Raw genomic sequence first — 26,314 nt, forward strand, 5'->3', positions numbered from 1 at the left:
TGTCAAACAAAGAGGAAAATCTTACAGATCAAAATGAGAGGAAATTCTCAAACATACTACCTTTCGGCTGGAGAAATGACCATGCTTGCCCAGTTTACTGTTGAGTGCCTCGAGGAACATTTCATCGGTGACCTTGCCGACATTCATGCAGGCATCGTCCAGGACTGCGATGATGCCTTTGTGCTGCTGCTCCACCAGGTCCACAATGATCTGATTGTTGAAGTAATCAATCTGCAGGACGTGCACAAGTAAGCAATTTCAAAAGGGACAGAGACCGGGACAGGTCAAACACCAATGCCTCCATTTGTAGCAGGAGTTTAAGCGGACTTGATGGCAAATATGTTGGTTACATGAATGAGGTTCAACCTTATGACGTGCACACATTCTAAAAGAGGTTTACATTTTCATTTCTTTGTTGACTTTATATCACGGAACACTTGTACTTAGATGCGGGTAGCCCAAAGCAAAAAATAAAAAGAAGACAAGGTTTCTTCCATCATGAACTCCTGCTTTAATCCTGCTTCCAAATCCCATGCCCGGCCTTACTCCTTCATACCTTCAATCTGTTTGCTGTTAACCACAAAACCCAGCTTCTACTAAGTGCCGACAAATAGTCTTAAGGTGCTATTTGACATATTATTTGATAATGAGGTTAAGGTGTTACACAGAATTTGCATTTTAGTTATGTGACTCTGGATGACTCAAATCCAAAAGAGCATCTCCTCTAGTTTCCTCAAAGCTAAAGACCATATATGGCTCTTTAAGTTTTGACATTTTCTGCATATAATATAAAAAATTTAATTCTGAGATATAAATCTCTATAAAAGGTAAGAATAAGCTTTTATCTACTTCTAATGGCTGAATGCAGTTATACATAACTTCTGGCTTTTTAGCAAATTCAGTGTGTAAGAGGTTAGTGCAAAAATCCTCTTCTACCTCTGTCTATTCTTATAGCCTATAGCGTAGCTGTCACCATACACAGAGCACCCATAGTCCTAACGCAGGCAAGCTGTATGTCATTTAAAGATGGGTAGCTTAAAGATCATACATTTTTATGCTTTGTATTGATGCGTTCCATCTTATTTAGGAGGTATATAAACTGAGAATTGACTCCATTACCTTCTGTTAGAGGTATTCCTGTTCCATGCTATTTAAAAGCCAAGAAGCTATGCCATTTATTTGTCCGGGGCTTTTAACTCCACTCCTAATCTTCCGTGTTCTCTTCTGTATTCCATGAACTGAAAGCCTGCAAACTGGGTAACTTTTACTTTCTTTTTTATACTTTTCTTGTTTGTCTAAATAAGTGGTTCTCATCTGGAGGTTATTTTCCTACCCCTAAGGGACATTTGGCAGCATCTGGAGACATTTTTTTATTGTCATGGCTAGAGGAGTGCTACTGGTATCTAGTGGGTAGAGGCCAGGGATGGGGCTAGACATCTTGCCATGCACAGGAAAACCCCCCAAACAACAAATTATCTGATTCAAAATGTAAATAGTATTGAGATTGAAAAATCCTGGTCTGAATATTTACTTTTATTGTGGGCATTTTTTACATTTCTAATTAGAGAGAAAAAAATATTTTCATCTTTGGAAACAATATCCTTAAAATATTCAAAAGACAGGAACACTATGATTAACAGCCCATGTCTTAGACTTTGGGAGTATGGAATGAGGAATTAAAGACTGTCTTTTGTCCTAGAGACAAAGGAATTAAGCTGCTTTTAAAATTCCAATTTGTCTTTGCTGAAGATTCCTGTAACTTTTAGTTTGTCAATTTAATGCTGCTGCAAACATCGCCTAAAGCAGTGGTCTTCTAGCAACCTGTCCAGAAGCAACCTGTTCTCTAGCAACCTGGTATTCCCCAGAAGTATCTTAGGAGATAGAGAGGGGAAAGGAAGAGATGTGACAGGTTGGAAAGGGGGATAAGGCTCTGGGCCTGCCATGCCCACTCCAAATAGAACAGTTTTGTGCTTAAGAATCAAGTTCTTAAGAACTATAAACTAGAGCACCAAAAACCTTTAAAATGGAATAAATCAGAGAGACAACTAGATACTATGAACGACCTGATGGAAGTTCACACACCATTGTGATAGAAAAACAATGAGCCTGAATCCAGCCAAGACTCTAGCTCTAACAACCAATACACTGGAAATATAAGGAACAGAGAAACATTAAATGACACTTTGGAAATGTGATTAGTAAAATCCACACTTTGGGAAACTCTACAGGATAAACGGCTCATTCTCTTCCACAAAAGAATGCAAGGAGAAAAAAATAGAGAGAGAGAGGGAAAGGGAGTGGGAAGGCAGGGAAGGGGGGGGTAGGTACATAGATATTGAGGGGAAAATCTATAGATACACTAGAAACTGATCAACCAAGCACAATGGAAGAACCTTATTTGGATCCCAATTCAAACAAATTGTAAAACAAAACAAAAAACTACTATAAGAAAATTGAAGAAATGTGAACACTGAATGGATATTTGATGATACTAAGAAATTGTTATTTTTTTTAGGTGTGATAATGGTATTGTGGTTATGGTCTTTGTAAAAGTCTTTGCCGATTAGAGAACCACACCGAAATATTTACGGTTGAGAATTAATCCAATGTCTATGATTTGCTTCAAATTATTTGGAGGCAGGTAGATAAAGCACAGATGACATGACTGGCCATTTACTGATAATTGTAAAAGCTGGGTGATGGGCACATGGAGTCTATAATATTATGTTCTCTGCTCTTACGTATGTTTGAAATTTTCCATAATAAAAAATTTTAAAAGAGTAATCATCCTATTCAGAATCTGGGGTTTTTTAAAGGAAATGCTTGCCCAGAATAGAGACTATAATTTGGGGGAGACCTTGGCATTGTAGTCAGTAACCTTTATCTTGGGGTTAGCAGTCTGTTCCCTCTATGATACCTTTTGATGGGTAATTTAGCTAAGAGCTTTTACATTTTTAGGGCTGTTGATCTTTTTTCAGATGTTTGAAATAGCTTACTGCAATTGTTTACTTTTCTCTTTATCTACTATGCCTGTGGAATTTAATACTCTGATTGTTAAAGGATATTTTTGACCAGCACCCCTGAATCACATATGAATAACAAGTTTTATGATTAAATTTCCTATAAAAATCTAAGCTTCAGCGATAACTGTGTATTATATTATACAACAGATTCATTCTAAGAAAGCTGCATATAAACTTAATTGAATTGAATCACATTTTAAAAGTGCTAGGAAAGTTCACTATTTAAATCTAAACTGTAGTTAATCTCATTATACAGTAAATGATAACCCTTTGATTTATTTGTAAACAGGCAAAATTTATACCGATATACTTAACAAAATTTTATTTAACACATGATGGAAAGCAAAGACGCAATTTGAGGCAGAAAAGCTATATATTATATCATTGTCTTCTTTTTCCGAATGAGAGAAGATTAAAAAGTAGGAAGGTAGGAAGGAATGTAGAAGTAACTTAAATACAGCGTTTCAAATAATTTCTTACTGCTGAACAATACTTATATGGAATATTAAAAAACAAATACTAACTTCAATTATTTTTATTGCTTATACTACTTGGCAAAGAGACAGATTTATAAACACAGAAACTTACAGAAAATTAGATGTACGTGCATTTTTCAGTCTGTTCTTAAAACTGTTTAAAAACACAAATTTAAAAGAAAATTACTAGTTCTCATTTCTATTATGAACAGGAGGTCTAACTGTAGGAAACAAGAAAGCCAAATAAGTCATGCTTTTTAGCTGTGCTCTCTGGGGTGTGTACCCTGGACCAGTCATACTTTCTGGCTGTATTTTACCAGACCAGTTTGATTCTGAAAAATAAAAAGTTCATAAAGAGAGGTAATAACTGACGTGTGATACAAAGGAAAGTAAATAGAGAAGAAAATTAATACAGGTGTTTTAATGTGTGTGTAAGAGAATACAAACAGCATTAACTGAAGACAATAAAGTGCTATTTAGTTTAAAAAGTAGAAGAGGAAGAAGGGGAAGAAAAGGAGGAATGTGGTAGTTTGGATGCTGTATGTACCCCAAAAAGGATCATGTTCTTTTTATCCATTCCTGTGGGTACAGACCTACTGTAAATGGGACCTTTTTTTTTTTAATTATCAAATTCAGTTTTATTGAAATACATTCACACACCATACAATCATCCATGGTATACAATCCACTGTCCACAGTATGATAACATAGTTATGTGTTCATCACCACAATCTATCTCTGAACATTTTCCTTACATCAGAAAGACCCAGAGCAAGAATAAAAAATAAAAGTGAAAAAAGAACACCCAAATCATCCTCCGCATCCCGCCCCATTTGTCCTTCAGTTTTTATCCCCATTTTTCTACTCATCCATACACCAGATAAAGGGGGTGTGATCCACAAGGTCTTCACAATCACACTGTCACCCCTTGTAATCTACATTATTATATAATTGTCTTCAGGAGTCCAGACTGCTGGGTTGGAGTCTGGTAGTTTCAGGTATTTACTTCTAGCTATTCCAATACATTAAAACCTAAGAGGTGTTATCTATATAGTGCATAAGAATGTCCACCAGAGTGACACCTCGACTCCATTTGAAATCTCTCAGCCACTGAAACCATTTTGTCTCATTTTGCATCCCCCTTTTGGTCAAGAAGATACTCTCAGTCCCACGATGCCGGGTCCACATTCATCCCCGGGAGTCATATTCTGCATTGCCAGGGAGATTTGCAACCCTGGGAGTCGGCTCCCATGTAGTGGGGAGGGCAGCGAGTTCACCTGTCAAGATGGCTCAGTTAGGGAGAGAGAGAGCCACATCTGAGCAACAAAGAGGTACTCAGGGGGAGACTCTTAGGCACAATTACATGCAAGTTTAGCCTCTCCTTTGCAGTAACGAGCTTCCTAAGGGCAAGTCCCATGGTCGAGGGCTCAGCACATCAAACTGCCAGTCCCAATGTTTGTGCCAACATCAACACCAGTCCAGGTGAGGATGTCCAACACATCTGCACCTTCCCCAGATCCTCGGGGCTGGGGAGGGGGAGGCTGTAAATATATTTTTTATTATCTGCCTAAATTACTCTGGGATGTGTCACTATTTCATTCCAGCCTATACTAACCTACCATATCTCACTTCCTCTTCAAAGTTCCATGCAATTGTGGTGTTTGAACAAATCGACTGTAGAGTTGTACCATTTAGAAAATTTAGATCCTGTACCAAATAGACACCTCTTCCCTTGGTCTCATATGGAAGCTGAAGTTTTAAAACACAGTCAGTTTCAACCTTCACCCTTTGGCCTGGCTTGCCCTGGTCTTAACCAGACCTGCTTCATTCATATCACTAATTGAAGTCTGGGCTCTTTTTCAGCTTTTTTTTTTTTTTTTTTTTTTTAACAGTGGCTGTATGCCACATTTATAGTACTGACTATAAATGGGACCTTTTGATTTGGTTATTTCAATTGAGATGTAACCCACCTCATTCAAGAAGGGTCTTAATTCTCTTACTGGAGTCCTTTATAAGAGGATCAAGGGCACACAGAAGACCCAGAGACGCTCACAGAAAAAGCCCAGAGAAGCTGAGAGACAAGGATATATCCACAGAAGCTGAGAGAGGAAGCCACTGAAGCCAGAGCTGGAAGCAATGAAACCCGGGAGAGAAGGACCAGCAGATGTTGCCATGTCCTTGCAGAGGAGCACAAGCTCACCATTATCTGGCCTTCAGAGATGGTATCGTTCTGTTGTTGCCTGAATTTGGACATTTTCAAGGCCTTCAACTGTAAGCCTGTAAGCTAATAAATCCTCATTGTTAAAAGCCAGTCCATTACTGGTATACTGCATTTCATCAGCTTTAGCAAACCAGAACAAGAAAGAAGAAACTAAACCTGGAAGCAACGTTTGGCCAGTTTATGGCAAAAATTCTTCTGAATATTGTATATGTGATGTTAAACTCTACTGGACAGGTAGAAACCAGAAAACCCATGTGGTATCACCCATGAAGTGAAAATTTTAGGTTTACTGGTTGCAACTCAGCATTTACAAGGCATGAAAAAAGGGACTCTATCAAAAGAAAACATTGGTGGTATGAAAGTCCACTTATCAACCCTGAAAATGAATTGTATTTACAAATCCATAAAGGAAAACTAAAGTTCAGATGTTTCAATTCTTCTGAATATTGTATATGTGATGTTAAACTCTACTGGACAGGTAGAAACCAGAAAACCCATGTGGTATCACCCATGAAGTGAAAATTTTAGGTTTACTGGTTGCAACTCAGCATTTACAAGGCATGAAAAAAGGGACTCTATCAAAAGAAAACATTGGTGGTATGAAAGTCCACTTATCAACCCTGAAAATGAATTGTATTTACAAATCCATAAAGGAAAACTAAAGTTCAGATGTTTCAAGTACCCAAGAAAATCAAGAAACACTTAAAATTGTATTTTTAGCCTTGTCTTTATTGAAACTTAAAAATGTTTTCTCCAAAAAAGAAAAAGATGGCTAAGATCTACTTATAGAGTACTACAATGGGTCACAAAGTCCAGAAATCTGTGTACGTAACTTAGTGAAATGAATATGATATATCTGATTGATGCTAATCAGTGGTAGCACAGACATTTTTTCTATCTAGAAAATGCCCTTGTACTTTGATTCATATTATTTGCTTATATTCTCTTTTTGGAGTTTAAATGACAAGGGTTGACATCATCAATAATATGTGTTCCAGTTTGCTAATGCTGCCGTTATGCAAAATACCAGAACTGAATTGGCTTTTATAAAGGGAGCTTATTTGGCTACAAATTTACAGTTCTCTGGCCATAAAAGTGTCCAAACTAGGGCATCAAGAAGAGGATACCTTCACTATTATCTGGGAAGGCATACGGCTGGCATCTGCTGGTCCCGGGCTGTGTTTCAGCTCCTCTCTTTCAGCTCCTGTGACCCTTGCTTCTTTCTCCCAGGGCGTTTCTCTCTAAGTGTCTGGGGGTCCTCGCTTAGCTTCTCCGGAGCAAACTCTAGCTTCATCTCTTAGCATCTCCGCATGTCCTTCTGTTTGCATCTCCAAGCATCTCTGTCAGCTCCCAAGTGTCTCTCCAAGAGTCTCTCTCAGCTGCTCTTGGGGCATTTTGTCCACTCTGATCTCCGTGTGAGCACTCTTTAAAGGCTCCAGTGATCTATTTAAGACCCACCATGAATGGGTGGGGTCTGCACCTCCATGGAAATAATTCAATCAGAGGTTCCACCCTAACCAACAGACTAATCAGTTTGCTCCCAGAAGATTACATTAAAGAATATGGCTTTTCTGGGGGACATAATATATCCAAACCGGCACAATATGTGAAATGTATGAAGACATTTTCCACAAGAGTCTACTCACGTGCTTCCAGGGGATCCCTTCCCGCTGGTACTCCTCCTGTTCTTGCTTCAGAACCAGCTGAATAAACAGCTGCTGCAGTTTCTCATTGCAGTAGTTGATGCAGAATTGTTCAAAGCTGTAACAAAAGGAATAAATGAAATCTAAACAAAAAATGAACAATAGGATTTAAGTATCTCATTCAATTTACCTGTTGTTGTCAAATATTTCAAAGCCATAGATATCCAAGACACCAATAACGGTGTTTTTCCCATGAATTGTGGTGTCGTAGTTCTTGACCTCAATCACATCATTGATGCGAGTCACAATCCAACAAAAAAGGCGCTCATATATTGCCTGCGAGGAAAACAACATTGTAAATTCTTGCCCATTTGGGAATGAGTCCTTTATTTGGATTTGTGATAAGCTTTAAATTCCTGCCCACTCTCACCTTATTGTTTAGTATAGCCATTATTACCCTATGCAGAACAATGAGAAATACAGATTATCTGTTTAAAATGATGCATGCAAGAGTAAAGTGTAAATGCTTTTGGATATTTAAATGGTCTGAATATTTAAAAGAGTATTATTGGTCACTACATATATTTCAACATTCGCCAGGCATGTTTCCATGCCTAGCACAATAACTTGCTTAAACCCTTGCAACTTCGTTGCTTTACTGTAATTTCATCATCTACAAAATTGGGGGAACCAATGAGTTAATATCTATACTCCTCTAAGGCTCTATGAATTCTAGAAACATGTTGATTTTTAATGCTAAATAAAGATCTGAACAGAAAGGTTTGAAAATCCTTGAGAATCAAAACACACATCCAGTGCACCATGATACACACACCAAGACAGGCATGGACAGAGCACCACATGTTAACGCACATTCACATACTGATACTACACCCTAGCATTCACTTGTGTTCCAACATCTCTCCCTTTTCTCTCCTGCAACAAAGTAGGAAGGGTCCTTGCTCCCCTAAAGCCCATCCCTCTACCACTTGTATCTGGATCCTCTTCTTCAGGTCTTTCTGGACTTCCTTCCTTTAATTACCCCCACCCCATCTCCCTCTCTTCTGGAAGGGTACAAACATGCTGTATAGTGTTGCATCTTTAGAAAAACCTTCCTTAACATTTCCCTCTAGCTACCCAGCCTTGTCACCTACACACAGGTCTGTAAGTATTACCTCCTTTCTTCACCTCCCCTTCACTCTCCCGTGCATTCCAGTCTTGGCTTATCCCATTACTTCATGGAAATGGCTCCTCAAGGGCCCCAAGTACCTCCATATGGACACTTTCTTGTCCTCATCTTATTCAGCTACTCTGCAGCACTCAACATATTTTATTATTCTCTTCTTGAAATATTTGCCTCTATGGGATTCAGGAAATTACACTTTCTCAATTATCCTTTTATTTTACTGACTGATTCTTCTTTGTGGCATTTGGTAGTATCCTCTTGTCTACCTGACCTCTAAAAGATGCAGTTCCTCGTGGTCCTCTTCACTCTCTAACACCCTCTCTCTAAGTCATCTCACCTAGTATTAAGTAATACTAATATAACTCCCAAATGTATTTTCCCGACTCAGACCTCTCCTCCGATGTCTATCTGCAATGCCCGTTAGACATCTCACAGTCATCTCAAACTTAGGTCCTGTCAGGACGCTTGATCTCCCCACTCCCCAAAACTGTCCCTACTCTAAGTTTACCCATGAATAAATAGCACAAGAAGCTTAGGAATTGTTGGGGACGATTAAGGTAGCATGTATAAAATCCACCCTCAGCGATGCCGGAGATATGCAACATGACAGCTGGGACTGATGAAACAACAGTTTAAGTTGCCCTCAGCCTTCTATGGAAGTGATAGCCGTTTGCGCCTAAGATTCACACCTAGAGTGCTAGCTTTACTACCTGCCTTCTACCCCAGCAACAGTAGCCACCAATCCTGTGCTAGCCTTACATCTGCCATCCGCCCTAGCAACAGCAGCAGCCAATCCTAGACCACCACCCGCCCTTACTAGCCACTCCCTCCGCCCTTAGGGTATATATACCCTGCCTCTTCAATAAAGCTTTGCAGCTTGATCAGAAACCTGTCTTGCTGTCATTTCTTGCGTCTCTTGTCCCATACCATTCCTCCCTCACAGGATTTGGAGCTTCCGTTGAACGTCCCGCCGGCCGGGACAAGGAATGTATTCATTTGACAAATATTTGCGGAGCACTTACGCTGTATACTTTGTTGGAGAGAGAGTGGTAAGCAAACACAAACATGGTGCCAGCCTCCAAGGAGCTTACAGTAAGATGCAGGAAACAATCGTTCCTATACAAGCACACACCCAAAACAAAGGAGAGTGCATGGAATCTGGGGGGACTTTCACCTACTCAGCATTCAGGCAGGCCAGGGAGAGCTGCTCTGAGGAAGCGGTGCTTGGGTTGAGGTCAGAGATGAGTAGGAGTTAAGCAGGAAGTGGGGAGAGAGCAGCGTTCCAGGCAGAGGGAAGGGTGTGTGCAGAGGCCTGTGGCTGGAAGGACAAAGGAAGAAAGATAACTTTAAGGCTGGAGAGAAGATTAATGTGGCTGGAGTGAAGAGAGGAGTCTGGAAACGCTATGAAATGAAGTGAGACAGACAGGGTGGAGTCAGACCAAGTTTAGGAATTATCCTTGACTCCCTCAGCCCCCACAACAGGTCCTGTAGATTTTATTTCCCAAGTCTACCATCTTTTCTTTTTTAATTTTTGCTGGTTGATTTAGGTTCCTGTCCCATTTTTTACCCTTGTAAATCTTGGGCTTGATTTTTAGTATTAGAAGGAATTTGAATTTTATTCTACATGCACTTGAGAACTAACGGAGTATTTTAAGTAAGGGCAGTGTCTCTCGCAAATTACTCTCTCTCCCCCATTTCCACTGTTACCATCCTAACCATACTAGTCGAAGCTGGCATCATCTCTCTCCTGGACTAATGAAATATCCATTTAATTGGTCTCTTTGTTTCCACTCTTGTGTCACCCCCACCTCCTTAAGATTTCTCCATTGTAAGGTAAGGGCGATGCTTTTAAAAATTCAAACTCGATGTCACTGCCCTTACTTAAAATACTCCATTAGTTCTCAAGTGCATGTAGAATAAAATTCAAATTCCTTCTAATACTAAAAATCAAGCCCAAGATTTATAAGGGTAAAAAATGGGACAGGAACCTAAATCAACCAGCAAAAATTAAAAAAGAAAAGATGGTAGACTTGGCAGCGGGAACCACTTGACACATAGATAGAAGACGAAGGGTTAAGGTATATGATATACAAAGATTTCTTACAAATTGACAACAGAAAGACAACAATCCCAGAGAAAAGTGCAAAGCAATTCTCAGAAGAATATATTTAAAATGGCTTATAAAAATAAGCTTATAAAATAGCTTATAAAAATGTGAAAAGATGTTGAAACACAATAATAATGAAAACTAAAGTAACAAAGATATATTACTCTACACCCATAAAATCAGGAAATTTAAAGTTTAAAATCAGAATATCCTTTGACCTAGCAAGCTCCTGGGAATTCATCCAATAGAAATAAAAGCACTAGTGCATAAGAATAGATGAACAAGGATTTGCAACATTGTTTGTAGTGGCAAAAAAATGCAAACAAAGTGAATGGCTTAAAATGAGGATGGTTAAATAAATTATGGTGCCAACACTACAGACTGGTATACAGCATTAAAAAGAATGAATCAGAGCTTAATCAGCTGACTTGAAGGGGACTTCCACAAAGCAATTATTGAGTGAGAAAAGCAAAATGGAAAAAAGAATTTTAATTTCTGGAAAGCAATAACAAAAATCTCTTTTGTGTGTATGTGTGCATGTGTGTAGGTGTTTATATATGCTGTAATATGAGGTTGTTAGCACATGTCAGGAAGAGGGAATTATGGAATAGAATGCTAATTTGTATTTACTGGGGTAAACTAACAAAATTTTAAAAATGTAAAGGTTAGGCAATTTTGCCTCAAGACTCCTCTACTCCCTCACAAATACTTTTCTGTCCTCTGCTCTTAAGAATTCCTCAGGGGGAAAGCATGACAAACATTGCAATCTGGGAAGAAGGGAATTTCACATCATACTTATGCCCTTGATTCTCCACCCCATGCCCCTTCATTTTCGCCCAAGTACCTGGAATTTTCCAGGAGTTACCCAATTATTTACATCACAATACTGTAATGTAAATGACATTACTGATTCAGTTAGGAAAAGTCTCAAACTAAGTTCAGAAGAGAGGACAACCAAAGGGTAACTGCTGTTTTATGACAGGACTAAGAAGTCAAATATTCTAGTGATTACAATGCAATTATTCTTTACCTTTCTACTTTGTCACAGTATCTTTTTTAAGAAGATAAAATCTTTGATATAAGGATTGACAATTAAGAGTCAGAGAAAGCATTTAAGAATACAAATGTTTGAACAAAATTAGGGCTGTGAAAGGGCCCTATGCAGGCAGGGGGCCCTGAAATGTAAGCATCATTAGCTTCACACTGTCTGATTCTGCTTTTCTCAAAATGTTTTCTGGTAATAATAATCACAGCAAGGGGGTTTTACTGAGACTGTGATGGCCAAAAAGTTTCATTCTCAAAGCCTTAACCTACTTTCAAGGAACCATAGAATTTCACTAAAACGGCAACCGACAGCAACCCTAGGCCAACAGCATGGAAGTTAAAATCTCACCTTGGCAAAGGCATCTCTACCATAGCTGGCTTCCTGCTCCGTGTGCTGCTTGTCAATGACATCACGGCCAGTGGCCACTGTCCGGTAAAGAAGGGCTTTCTCAACCAGGTCGGTCTTCGTGGACAGCAATTCCGCTATGACAGATACAACCTTGCCGTTTTCAATAAGAGGTGTGTCACCATCTACCACAAATTTTAAATTTCCCTATATCAAAAGTGAAAAAACAAGACATGCCATTTCTAATGAGATTCTGAAACATTATGTCAGGGATATGTCTGCTAATCTAAAATCCAATTCAAGTGACCTTGTTTGTAGCACTCGTTTTTCCAAACATAGGAGATATCTCTCTCTATAAAAAGCTAGGGCTTCTTCATCCATTTTTTTCTGTTCTCCAGACACTGTCATCTGTCTTTTAATTTTCAGGATATGTTTTCAAGGTACAGAAGTTTTATATTTTTATATAGTCAAATCTATGAATTATTTGAGGGTTTCTCTTCCTTCTGTGTCATACCTAGACCATTCCTACTCCAAAGATTTTATGAATAGTCAATATTTTCTTCTAGTACTTGCATGTTTTTTTCTTACATTTAAACTTTTAATCCACCGAGAATTTATTTTGGTATATGTTGTGAGATAAGAATCTAATTTGATTTTTTCAGATCATTTGTTAGTTGTTCCAACAACATTTACAGAAAAGTCTAGCATTTCCTGATTCAAAACATCTTCATTACATATTAAGTGCTTTAGTCTATTTATATTTCACTTATTCAACAGGAAATAAATATTAATTAACCATCTACTAAGTGTCCAGCACATCAATTGATCTGCTGATGAATCTGGTGCTGAATACGTGCAATGAGTTTTAAAGTAATATGATTTTTACTTTCAATTTAAATCTGGTAGAACTAGTCCTGTCTCCTCTACTCCCTTCTCTTACCTTACTACTCTCTTTTAAAAATTTTATGTGCTCTTCCTGTATGTTTATTGTTTTGGATAAATTCCAAAATCATTATGTCAAGTTAAAAACAAAATAAAATTCCTGTTTGGATTGTGAGATGGAGTGTTGCACTATATTTTTCCTAATTCAAAGGGAGGGGACAATTGATCCATTAAAGTGTGCCTGTTCAGGAACACTTATTTAAGATAAGTTTTATCTTAAATACATTTTAAGATATTAAGTAATACTTACATATCATTGCTACATAATATTTTTCATAGAGGTCCTGCACATTTCTGATTCATTTAAATTTTGCTACACTAAAGTAAAAACTAATTTACATTCCAGATTTGAATGTAACTCATTTATTAGAATTGTCACTCATTTATTAGAAGGTTACATGTTCATTACATCATAAACATCTCTAATTATATAAACAGTAATGACAGAAATCGGACACATGATTTTTCACTGCTTTTAAGCCTGGTGTAATTTTATGGGGAACAACTGGACCATCATCTGCTGACCCGGTTTACAGTGCTGGCTTTGTAGTGAGCTAGCTGGGCCTTTGAGCCAGTTATGCCATCCCTTTAGGTCTTACTTCCCCACCTGTAAAATGAGAGGATCAAAATTCCAGTTCTAATAATCTATGATTCTATGTTTTGAAGGCCATTAGAAATTTATTCTGCTCAAAAGGTTTTAGCTTATACCACTGGAAGTCACATCACTGCTGAATTACTTTATCCTTGAAACTAACCTGTTTTTAAGTTTCAGTGATACCAGAGAGACAAATAAACTAAAGCTGTAGTCTCAAAACCCACAGAATCCTAAAATACCTCATAACATTGTAACGTAATGGAGAGAAACCCAGACATAGTAATTTCTTGCAATTTTTTCTCTAAAAAATTACCTTTTCAATCTACAGAGTAAACTCCCAAATCTTCTGCAAGAGCACCCAGTCTCCATGGGGAGGCAATATATTTGAGAGATGTCCCTACTCACCAAGTGAAGGATAGTAGCCAAAATTTTATATACTGTTTGAATCTCCTCAGGTTTGAAGCCAATTACTTTCATGGCATCTGCTACTACTTTGAATTCTGCAGCATCGTTGATAGAAGACTGGGAACGAAAACAGAAAATTTAAATCACAGACATTTTGTATGAGGATTAAAATCTAACAATTATGAAACTAAATCTAAGTTTGGTCAAGGTCTTGATGCCCTGGTACTAAAACACCTGAGGGGCTGGTGAGTATCCAGAGAAAATTAAAATGATTTCAGGGATGGAAACTTTATCCAGCACCCACAATGCCCACTTGGGTTGATGTGATCACCTGAAAATAAGCCCCATGTGCTTTTCCAGAGCCTCCAGCAAGGGGGCATGTCCTGGGCTGGCTCAGAGTGGCTGAGCGCCCACCCCCAATCAGCAAAGGCAACGGATGGAATGTGGGATCACCAATGGAAACACTGAATGCAGAGCCTCCAAATCACAGGCTTGGCTATTGTTTGTGGCTCTTTGTGCCACAATTAATCTTGTATAGGCTGGCAACAACACTCCCACACTTGTACGGTCAGGATTTTTATTTTATAGATGAAAAGTAGTCCCTCCAGAAGCAAAGAGGCTGCCTCAATCAATTGGCGAGCTAGTTAGTAGGAAACCTTAATTTCATGTGTTCACTCATTCGGTAGGTAAGGCCTTCTAAATGATAATGGGGGGTTTGAGATGAATCATATACCTACCTGCCTTTAAGGAGCTGTAGCCATTAGGTTTGAAATACAAGTATATACACAGAAATTCCCAACAAAGCAATGATAACTGCCTGTCTTAGAAATTTCCCCAAAGCAGCAGCTCTGGAAAACCTGACCAATCCTGTCCTTGGTGAGCTTCTCCTTTTGCCTGGGCCAGAGGCCAAGCCTAATGCTTCCCTGTTGAGGACGGGCACAGGAAGGGATCCCCTCTTAGCCATGTGAGCACACGTTCCTCTCAAGACCAGGTAAGCTCCTTGAGTTGCAAGTTCTAGGGCCCTGGGCAAGATACTTAACCTTGTTGAGCCCCAACTTCCTCACGGATAAAATGGGGAGAGTACCTTTTTTTAGGATTGTTGTGAGAATTAATATAGAGCACTTTCCAGTTCTTGGCACATAAAAAACACTCAACAGAGAACCTAAGATGGCGGCTAGGTGAGACAGGGCAAAAAAACACCTCCGTGAAAAATACTAGATAAAAACCAGAAAATGACCCAGAACACCAGTTCCAGCTATGCATCAGCCAAACAAGGTATGCTAAATCCACAGGGAATGTGCATTTGGTGAAACCAGGAGCCTGCATTCTGAAACGAGTAAGCCAGCTGAAAGTCCGGCGGCCGCGCTGTGGTGTGGGGAAATGGTGGGCTGGCGGTGGAGACAGACTAGTTCTTTAGAAAAAAAAGCCCAGGAGTGGCTGCAGATATGACGGGGAGAGCCGTGCAGTGAAGCATGGCAGGAGCAGGCTGGGCTAACACCTCGGTGTCTGGTGTGGAGGATACCCCTTCCCACACCCACTGCTGATTGTCTCAAGACCAGAGGAGCAGAGGGTAGCCAAAAGGACAAAAAAAACTGCATTCCTTGCAGCCATCTCCCCAGCGGGCGGGGGACGCTTCTGCCGGGGCCAGACCCACAGCCCAGAGCCGCGCCAAGAAACCCAGTGTGCCAGGGAATCTTTCCCACAGCACTACACACACACCACAATATGAGCCGTGGACAATGGCCTTTAATGTACCCACGGCTGATTGTCCCGGAGCTGGGAGGGCGGAGCTGTGCGAAAAGGGGGAGGTTAACGTGTCCCATTCAACCATCTTTGAAGCGGGCTGGAGCGCCCCTGCAAGGCCCAGCGACCCAGGGCTTCCCTGGAGGGCCGGCGCACACTTGTGACGTGGCACGGCCCTCCCTCAGCAGAGGTCCTGAAAGAGCACAGCTGGGAAAGGGGAACCGCTCGGAAATCCCAGGGACCCTAAGTGAATACCAAGGACTTGTGGGTCAGCAGCAGAGACAATCGGTGGAAAGACTGAAATGAAGGCTTAGGCTCCTGCAACAGCCTTGAATCTCCAGGAACACCTGGGAGGTTTGATTATTAAAGCTGCCCTGCCTGCCTAACCACCCAGACACATGCCCCACATTCAGGGCGGACAGCAACCAGCAACACACCCAAACTTGGTGCACCAATTGGACTCCACAAAAATCAGACCCCCACACACCACAAAGACAAAGTGGGGGAGAACTGACTTGAGGGGAATAGGTGACTCACGGACACCATCTGCTGGTTAGTTAGAGAAAGTGTACATCACCAAGCTGCAGTTCTGTCAAATTAGGGATCAAGTAAAGCAAATGCCAAGAGGCCAAAAACAACAGAAAATCTTAAAGCATATGATAAAACCAGACGATATGGAGAACCCAAACCAAAACACTCAAATCAAAAGATCAGAAGACACACAGTACTTGGCACAATTAATCAAAGAATTACAGACAGGCAACAAGAGCATGGCTCAGGATATAAAGGACATGAAGAAGAGCATGGCACAGGATATAAAGGACATAAAGAAGACCCTAGAAGAGCATAAAGAAGACATTGCAAGAGTAAATAAAAAACAGAAGATCTTATGGAAATTAAAGAAACTGTTGGCCAAATTAAAAAGACTCTGCATATTCACAATACAAGATTAGAGGAAGTTGAACAACTCAGCCTCCTGGAGGACCACAGAACAGAAAATGAAAGAACAAAAGAAAGAATGGGGAAAAAAATTGAAAAAATCGAAATGGATCTCAGGGATATGATAGATAAAATAAAACATCCAAATTTAAGACTCATTGGTGTCCCAGAAGGGGAAGAGAAGGGTAAAGGTCTAGAAAGAGTATTCAAAGAAATTGTTGGGGAAAACTTCCCCAACATTCTACACAATATAAATACACAAAGCATAAATGCCCAGCGAACTCCAAATAGAATAAATCCAAATAAACCCACTCCAAGACATATTCTGATCAGACTGTCAAATACTGAAGAAAAGGAGCAAGTTCTGAAAGTAGCAAGAGAAAAGCAATTCACCACATACAAAGGAAACAACATAAGACTAAGTAGTGACTACTCAGCGGCCACCATGGAGGCGAGAAGGCAGTGGCATGACATATTTAAAACTCTGAGAGAGAAAAATTTCCAACCAAGAATACTTTATCTAGCAAAACTCTCCTTCAAATTTGAGGGAGAGCTTAAATTTTTCAGAGACAAACAAATGCTGAGAGATTTTGCTAATAAAAGACCTGCCCTACTTCAGATACTAAAGAGAGCCCTACCAACAGAGAAAAAAGCTGAGGGACTTCACCACCAGTAGATCAGTCCTATAAGAAATGCTAAATGGAGCTGAGCAGGCTAAAAGGAAGGGACACCAAACAATTGACTGAAACCACAAGAAGAAATAAAGATTTCCGGTAAAGATCACATGGTAAATATAAATACTAATACTACTGTATTTTTGAATTGTAACTTCCTACAGGATCTAAAATACATAAACTGTAATGATAAATCTGTGGTTTGGGACTCAACGTAAAATATGTAATTTTTGATAAGAACTACATAAAAGTGGGGGAATGAGGAAGTACAGGAACATGTTTAATGTGTCATATTGAAGTTAAGTTGGTATCAAAGAAAAACAAGATTGTTACAGATTTAAGAGGTTAAATTTAAGCCCCACAGTAAACACAAAGAAAGTATCAGAAAATATGACCATAGAGATGAAAGTAGAGTAGGGGTTCCAAGAAATGGGGGAAGGAGCAATGGGGAATTAAGAAATGAGTGTAGGGTTTCTGTTTGGGGTGAAGGGAAACTTCTAGAAATGGAAGGTGGGAAGGTGATAGCATTGCAACATTCTAAATGTGATTAATCCCACTAATGGAATGCTAGGGAGGGGGTGGAATGGGAAGATTTAGGCTGTATATATGTTTCCACAATTGAAAAAAAAAAAAAAAAAAAAAGACAGTCTAAATAGATGAGAATTAAATGCCAAGGATGATCCTGGATGGGATCTGAGGATGGAGGAGAGGAGGCTCAAAGGGACACAGATGGGACATAAGGAAAAAAAAAAGCAAATACAGAATGTAACCTTTGTATCAAGGTTGAGTTTCTTGAACTTCTTAGCTGTGCTTAACGGGATTGCATAAAAGAATGTTCTTGTTCACGGGAAATGCATATGTGAATTATATTGTTTGTTCAAGGATGTGTGCAGCTTGCTCTCATATGTTCAGGAGACAGAGCAATAGATGATAGATGATAGGGAGGGAGAGAGAGAGGGAGAGAGGGACGGAGAGAGGGAGGGAGGGAGGGAAAGAAAGAAAGAAATAGTGGTGTGACAGGATGTTAAAGGTGGTAGATGGGGTATCGGGGGAGGGGGTCGGGATATGCTGGAGTTCTATGTATGGGGTTTGTACTGTTTTTGCAACTGTTCCTGTAAGTTTGAATTTATCTCAAAATAAAATTTCTTATAAAATGGTGAAAAGAAAAAAAAAGCACTCAACAAGTATCAGGTATTGAGAATATTATAAATTACAATATGTTTGAGTTGCAAAGAAACTGGTAAAAAAAAAAATGTCCTACTATGGAGAACTGCTGTCTTCCTACCCAACAGCCATCCTCCATCCCCATTTCTTTCTTGCTACTAGAACCCTGACTTGTTCACCTCTCTCCAAGTGCACATGCCCTTCAAAACTAACCTCCCCCCCAACCTCAAGGAGTAAATCTTGATTAGTCAAAATTACTCATGGTGCTCTTATTCCCCTTGAGAAGTGACTGGTTTAGCCTTGGGTCTGTGATGCCATTCTAGGCAACACATGAGAGAGCTCTTCTGAGTGGTGAGGGATGGGGGTGGGGGTGGGAGGAGACTTCTAGGGAGGTTTCCCTTGCTCCATTTTTAAAAAAAAAATTATAAAAAGTATATTTATCAATTCCTTGAAATAATAATAAACCCATGACATATTAACATAAACATATTCTTAAAACTTCATTATGACTGAAAGTTATCACTTTTCTGTATATATGTTATATTTCACAATAAAAAATGTTTAAAAAAAACTTCCTTGTGGCAAAATATATGTAACATAAAATTTGCCATCTTAATCATTTTAAGTGTCCAATTCAGTGACGTTAATTACATTTACAATATTGTGCAACCATCGCCACTATCTATTCCCAAAACTTTTTCAACATCCAAAATAGAAATCCTATACCAGTTAAGCAGTAATTCCCCATTCTCCCCACCCCCAGCCCCTGGTAACCTATAATCAGTTTTCTGTCTCTATGAATTTGCCTATTCTAGATAATTCATATAAGTGAAATCATATACTACATGTCCTTCTGTGACTGGTTTATTTCATTTAGCATAATGTTTTCAAGGTCCATCTATGTTGTAGTGTATATCAGAACTTCATTCCTTTTTTATGGCTGAATCATATTCCACATTTTGTTTTTCATTCATCTGTTGATAGACACTGGTTGTTTCCACCTTTTGGCTATTGTGAAAAATGCTGCTATGAACATTGGTGTACGAGTATCTGTTTGAGTCCTTGCTTACAATTGTTTGATATATACAACAAAGAGAGGAATTGCTGGGTCATATGGCAATTCTATGTTTCACTTTTTGAGGAACTGCCAAACTGTTTTCCATAATGCTCACACGTTTTACACCAACATCAGCAAAGCACAAGGGTTCCCTTTTTTTCACAACATTTATTATTTTCTTTTTTTAAAATAGTATCCATCCCAGTGGGTGTGAGGTAGTATCTCACTGTGGTTTTGATTTACATTTGCCTAATGGCTAATGACATAAAAAATCTTTTCATGTGCTTATTGGTCATTTGTATATCTTCCTTGGAAAAATGTCTATTCAAGTCCTTTGCCCATTTTTAAATTGTTTGTTTGTTTGTTGTTGGGTTGAAGGAGTTCTTTATGTATTCTGGATATTAATTTCTTATCAGATATATGATTTGCAAATATTTTCTCCCATTCTATAGGTTGTCTTTTTACTTTCTTGATAATGTCCTTTGATGCACAAAAGTTTTTAATTTTGATGATGTCCAATTATCTATTTGTTTTCTTTTGTCGCTTGGTATACTTTGGGTGTCATGTCTAAGAATTCATTGCCTAATACAAAGTCATGAAGATTTACGTCTATGTTTTCTTCTAAGAGTTTTATGGCTTTAGCTCTTATATTTAGGTCCTGATTTTGACCTGATTTTTGTATATGTATCTTGAGGTAGGGGTCTGTTCTAGTTTGCTAATGTTGCTGGAATGCAAAACACCAGAGATGGATTGGCTTTTATTAAGGAGGGTTTATTTGGTTACACAGTTACAGTCTTAAGGTCATAAAGTGTCCAAGGTAACACATCAGCAATCGGGTATCTCCACTGGAGGATGGCCCATGGTATCTGGAAAACCTCTGTTAGCTGGGAAGGCACGTGGCTGGTGTCTGCTCCAAAGTTCTGGTTTCAAAATGGCTTTCTCCCAGGACGTTCCTCTCTAGGCAGCAGTTCCTCAAAAATGTCACTCTCAGTTGCACTTGGGGTATTTGTCCTCTCTTAGCTTCTCCGGAGCAAGAGTCTGCTTTCCACGGCCATCTTCAAACTCTCTCATCTGCAGCTTCCTGTGCTTTCCTCAGTGTCCCTCTTGGCTGTAGCTCTTCTTCAAAACATCGCTCACAGCTGCACTGAGTTCCCTCTGCCCATCAGCTCATTCATATGGCTCCACTGATCAAGGCCCACCCTAAATGGGTGAGGCCACGCCTCCATGGAAATATCTCATCAGTTATCACCTACAGTTGGGTGGGTCACATCTCCAGGAAAACATCCAATCAAAAGGTCACACCCTAATAAAAAAGATCAATCAATCTACCCCACAAGATTACATCAAAGATAATGGTGTTCGGGGGGACATAATACATTCAAACTGGCACAGGGTCCAAGTTCATTCTTTTGCATGTGGAAATATAGCTGTCCCAGTCTCATTTGTTGAAGAGATTATTTTTTCCCCATTCAGTGGACTTGGCACCTTTGTCAAAAGTCAACTGGCAATAGATGTATACAGGTTTATATCTGGGCTCTCAATTCTGTTTCATTGGTCTGTATATCTATACTTGTGCCAGTAGCACACTGTTTTGACTACTGTAGCTTTGTGTTAAGTTCTGAATTCAGGGAGTGTGAGTCTTCCAACTTTGTTCTTCTTTTTCAGCATTATTTTGGCTATTTGGGGCTCCTTGTAATGCTATATGTATTTGAGGATTGGCTTTTCCATTTTTGCATTAAAAAAAAAAGGTGTTGAAATTTTGACAGGGATTGCACTGAACCTGTAGAATGCTTTGGATAGGACTGACATCTTAATAATAAGTCTTCTAATCCATGAACATGGAATATCTTTCTATTTATTTAGGTCTTTAATACTTTTTCAGCAATGTTTTGTAATTTTTACTGTAAATGTCTTTCACATCCTTGGTTAAATTTATTTCTAGATATTTTATTCTTTTACATGTTATTGTAAATGGAATTATTTTCTTAATTTCCTTTTTGGATTGTTCATTGCTGTTACATAGAAACACAACTGATTTTTGTGAATTGATTTTGTACTCTGCAACTTTGCTGAATTCATTTATTAGCTCTAGTAGCTTTTCCCTAGCTCTTAAAGGCAAATAAGTGAGTAATGTTCCCTTTGCCTGTGACTCCTGAACTGCTGCCATCTTGGGACCATGAGAAAAGTCAATTTACTGGGTATGGATGGCAGAGTTGTATGGTGGGTAAATATTCAAACAACAACCTGAATCCCTAATAACATTGTTAAGGCATTGAATTAACCAACTCTGGAAATGTCCCATCTCAGGACTTCTTAACATGTGAGATAACTAAGTTCCTTACTGTTTTGGTGACTTTTAATTGGGTCTTCTCTTACTTGCAACCAATCTTAATCATACAAGATTCCTACATTTTAGGACTGTTTAGGTAAATCATGGCATATACAGTGCAATACTTTATGTCATTAAAAATTATTCTATTAATTTTTATTTGTTGACATGGGAAGATATTAGTGATTATATTGTAATATAATGAAAGCAAGCTTCATCAGAATATACAAACACACAAACTGTTATCAATAATTATCTTGATACTAAGAGTTAGGGTAAATTTTTTTCCTTTTGACTCTTTAACTTTCAACTATGATCATGCACTATCTGTTGTGTTGTTTTAAAGAGGAATGAAGGATACAGAAAAAGTAGGAATGGAAAACTCTGGTAAAAAAGGAACCTAAGTTAATTTAGCTTACAGGAAAGACTAAATGCTAATTTAATACTTGCTTTTTGCAGGGGCTCCACATGACCTGGTCAAGGTAATTTGGTCAGTAAGACTATTTGGGTGAAAAGACATAGTCCCAGCCACTGGCTATTTAAGGTTGATTTTACAATCCTTACATATCTTTAAGTACCTCTGGCCTATTTTTCAGAAAGCTGGAGTGTTGCTTTCTTGTTTTGTTTGTTTTCAATGAATTTTCAGCCAAATATTTCAGAAGATTATAAAGGTAAAAAGGAAGTTGGTGCAACCTAAATCTCAAACAATGGAAAATTAATTGCAACAACTTTAACATCATTTATTTCTATGCACAGCAATAAAAATACAGCTAAACCACAAATGCAGATATAAATAGCTAATGGAGAATAAGAAAGATTAAAAGGGGGGATACCTCCCACATTTTATAGTCTAGATCATTTTCTTTTATAGCTTCTTTCATTTTTTGACCCTGACAACAAAAGCAATACATTTTTACTACAGAAAAAATTTAAAATATGGAAAAGCAGAACCATAATCTCACCCAACCAAGAATAAATGATTAAAACCTTGGTACACACCATTCCATATCCTATTCTCTGCACTTAAATACACTTACCTCCTCTAAAAATAGGATAATACTTTATTTATTGTTTTATAACCTACCATCAGCAAACTATTGTATTATTAGGACTAGCTGTAAAATGTCTAGCAGAAAACTAATTAGAAATAAAACAGCAAAAATGTGTTTCTCAGCGTGTGTGTGCTTGTGTGAGTGTGTATGTGTGCAAGTGCTCACATATGAGGGAAGAAGAGAAATGGAAAAATTTGAAAGCTGAATAGAAATGTCCTAAGAGTTACAAAAATATTTCTAGGGTATGACAAAATCAATATTTGAAAACACAGTGAATGAAAATCTTTGATATGTATTTTCAACCAAGGTGAACTTTGTATCTTCTTTTGTCTTACCAACTTGCCTTTGGCCAAACCATATGGTGTCTTCTTAGGAGGCAGACTTCCTAATCATATCAGTATTTTTATAATATCAAAATCAAAGGAGTAGGAATAAGATTAAAAATTAAAACAAAATACTTTGAACATAAGAAACTTCTTTCCTGTCAGAGTTGATAAAATACAGTAATAGCTTATCAAGCAAAGTTGTTGATTCAACAATGTATCGAATCTCTGTTCCTGAGAGTTTCAAGAACAGACGCGAACCTATCTATTCCAACATTCATTTGCCTATAGGCAGTAGGCTGGACCAGATAATTACTTAATCTTGCCTTCTGATTCTTTGGTTCTCTGATTCTATATATGAACAATCTCAAAGAGAAACTCTCACCCTTAATTGAGCTCCTATATGGATATAGTTGTACGACGAAAGGGATTTCTGGAGATGTAGAGAGCGTAGGATCTGTTCTGAACCACCTTGGAGTAGCTGAAAAGTATTTAAAGAAAAATAAATTGACAAAAATATAATACTGAACCAACTTAGTGGTAATCTAACTTGTACTCATTTCTTGGGCTTATTTCCTTTAGTTTAGTTTCTCCCGTTCATAACTTTGAAGAACTTTTTTTTTTTTTTACCTTGAAGGTAAATGATTTCAATGTCATCAGTTATACAGAATGTTATGCAATCATGGAGGAAATTACCTAAATAATCTCAGCTCACTGACAACATAACTGGTACAAGAGGTTCTTATTTTTAATATGGTTATTTGTAAAACAGGATCCTATGCTCTATGGTGGTTACTTGCTTAGCAGCCTCATTCGAATTTGGAATACAGTTGTGTTCCAGAATTAGAACAAATCAACATTTCCAAAGAAATAAAAGGCATCAGGAATCACATGCTGAATGACCCTGGGAACAAGATATCATTTCCTCATCAATCTATATATCTCAGGAAAGGAGAAAAATTGGATAGCTATGACTATAGTGTTAAATTTAACACTTCTATCTAAGTGGGGAAAACACTGGGAAAAAGTTGGGGGCTCTCAGAATAAGCAGAACTCTTACATGTAATTGGTGACAGTAAGATAAAATAGTGAGAGAAAAGTAGTTTATTCAAAACATGGGTAATTGTCAACAAAAACACATAAATGCAATATTAATAATCCTTTCAAATAGCGCATGGGTAATTGTCAACAAAAACACATAAATGCAATATTAATAATCCTTTCAAATAGCGCATGCCTTTGGAATGCATCATGTTTAAATTATCTATATTAAATTCTATGTTTGCTTTACTTGTAAGGTGTGACTATATTTTTAAATTGAGTTTTTAATCATATATGACAGAACCCGTATATACAAATGAGTACTATCTTTTAAAGTAGCTACTTAGAAGTAACTGAATGCAACTGAAATTGTATTAAAATTGTACTGTCACTTTTTAAACTGCTCTTTAGAATCACCTTCAGAGATAGATGAAAATCAATCTCATTAAGTTCTAGTTTTACTTTTGAAAACTCAAATTATTTTGCTTAGTTTGATCATCCACCTTCTTTATTAGCCTTGGCTTATACTGCTTTGGGCTTTAAAAAATTATAACAACATATCATAATTGCTTTCTGAATATAAAGATTTGCTAGCAGGAGGGATTATTCAAAAGACTGTGCTTTAGACTTTAAAAGCACCCCCAAAAGAGGTATTCAGATTTTTTCTAAGGAATCACAGCTTTGATGGGATAAAGGGGATATGTCATTTACATTTATAAATTCTGGCAATTTAAAAAGTAATCACATTGCTTTGTAATCTCTAGTAGCAAAACAAACTAAATTCATATTTCCATCTATGGAACTCCAAAATAAGGGGACAACAGCTTCAATTCAAAATATAATTAATTTTACACACCCAGAATTTACCATATCAAAAGCTTCAAAAGCTTTTACAGTCATTAAACTGTTACCTACATTGCAAGGGAATGTAGGAGATGCTCAACCGAGGCACTCACCAGGCTGGCTAAATGCCTGCCAGCTCTTTGTAACAGTTAACAGTTCTGCTCTTCTAATCTCTGAAGAAGCATGAGGGGTTGGGGCGACCGTGTGTCCACGCATGTATTTGCAAAGTGCTACGGGGCCAAAGGAGGTAGGGGAGGAACAGGACAAGGGAGGGCCCCAATGTAAAAATAATCATTTCCTCTACAACTGAACAAATGATCTGCCTAATAGGAGATTACTCACCTGATAGAAAGAGTGAAAGCTTCTTTCTCCTGGCTGTTGCACAATCACCCGAGACTAAGAAAAAATACATTAAAATGATTAATAAGACAACATTCACCACTTTCTGAGGGAATCCTTTATCTATGGCACATCCTAAAGGCTCCATGGATAGTGTCCATCTAAGACTAAGTCTCCTCTGTGGGGTTTTCTGTGCAGTTTTTTGGTAATATTGCATATTGCTTAAAACAGAGGTCCCTAACCTTTTGAAGAATGAAACTATTTTGTTTCGTTTTGTTGTTTTAACCTGGAGCCTAAAGATAGAGTTTTTTGGGGGAGGGAAGAAGGCTGGAAGTGGGGAAAAATTGAAAGAATGTTTAGGGAGGAATATTCTTAATATTCCCTTTCCCAGGGTCTGCTGGCATTTCAAAGAGCAATGCCTTATATCCTGTAATAAAATCAGTTGAACAAGATCAGTCCACAGGATCCCTTGCCTCAGATGGTACTACAAAGATTAAGGGAGGGCTCAAAATTTGTGGTAATTCAAGAAAAGATCCTTTGACTGTTGTATATGTATATAAAATGAAGTCATGGAACATTTGGAAAAAGCCTGATAATATCCAGCATTTCCTGTTCCTTTTCAGCTGATTCTGATTTAACAACTATGCCCCCAACAATCTGACTGTGACTGAAACGAAAATAAAGATTATACTGCACTTTAAAACCACAATGAATGCAATGGTGTAACTGGGGTGGGAAGGCCTATTAGCTGAGAAGGCATATTGGTTTAGCTCAGAGTACAATTCAAGGTGGAGACAACTTGTGAATCATGTAAAATATGGG

General features: G+C 38.2%; 1 protein-coding gene across 2 annotated transcripts in view; it reads right to left on the reverse strand.

Annotated features, from left to right (window-relative positions):
• The window catches only part of MYO1D (myosin ID), a 371,081-nt gene that overhangs the window by 239,148 nt on the left and 105,619 nt on the right, over window positions 1–26,314 (reverse strand). For both annotated transcript variants that reach the window (XM_037810313.1, XM_037810314.1), the window contains exons 5-11: window positions 25,496–25,549; window positions 23,655–23,750; window positions 13,989–14,105; window positions 12,050–12,253; window positions 7,554–7,699; window positions 7,367–7,481; window positions 61–231 (exon numbers count right to left, since the gene is read on the reverse strand). In XM_037810313.1, the coding sequence (XP_037666241.1) occupies window positions 61–231; window positions 7,367–7,481; window positions 7,554–7,699; window positions 12,050–12,253; window positions 13,989–14,105; window positions 23,655–23,750; window positions 25,496–25,549 (903 nt within the window). The remainder of the gene's footprint in view (window positions 1–60; window positions 232–7,366; window positions 7,482–7,553; window positions 7,700–12,049; window positions 12,254–13,988; window positions 14,106–23,654; window positions 23,751–25,495; window positions 25,550–26,314) is intronic.

The sequence above is a fragment of the Choloepus didactylus genome, chromosome 18 (assembly GCF_015220235.1).
Source record: "Choloepus didactylus isolate mChoDid1 chromosome 18, mChoDid1.pri, whole genome shotgun sequence".
NCBI lineage: Eukaryota > Metazoa > Chordata > Mammalia > Pilosa > Megalonychidae > Choloepus > Choloepus didactylus.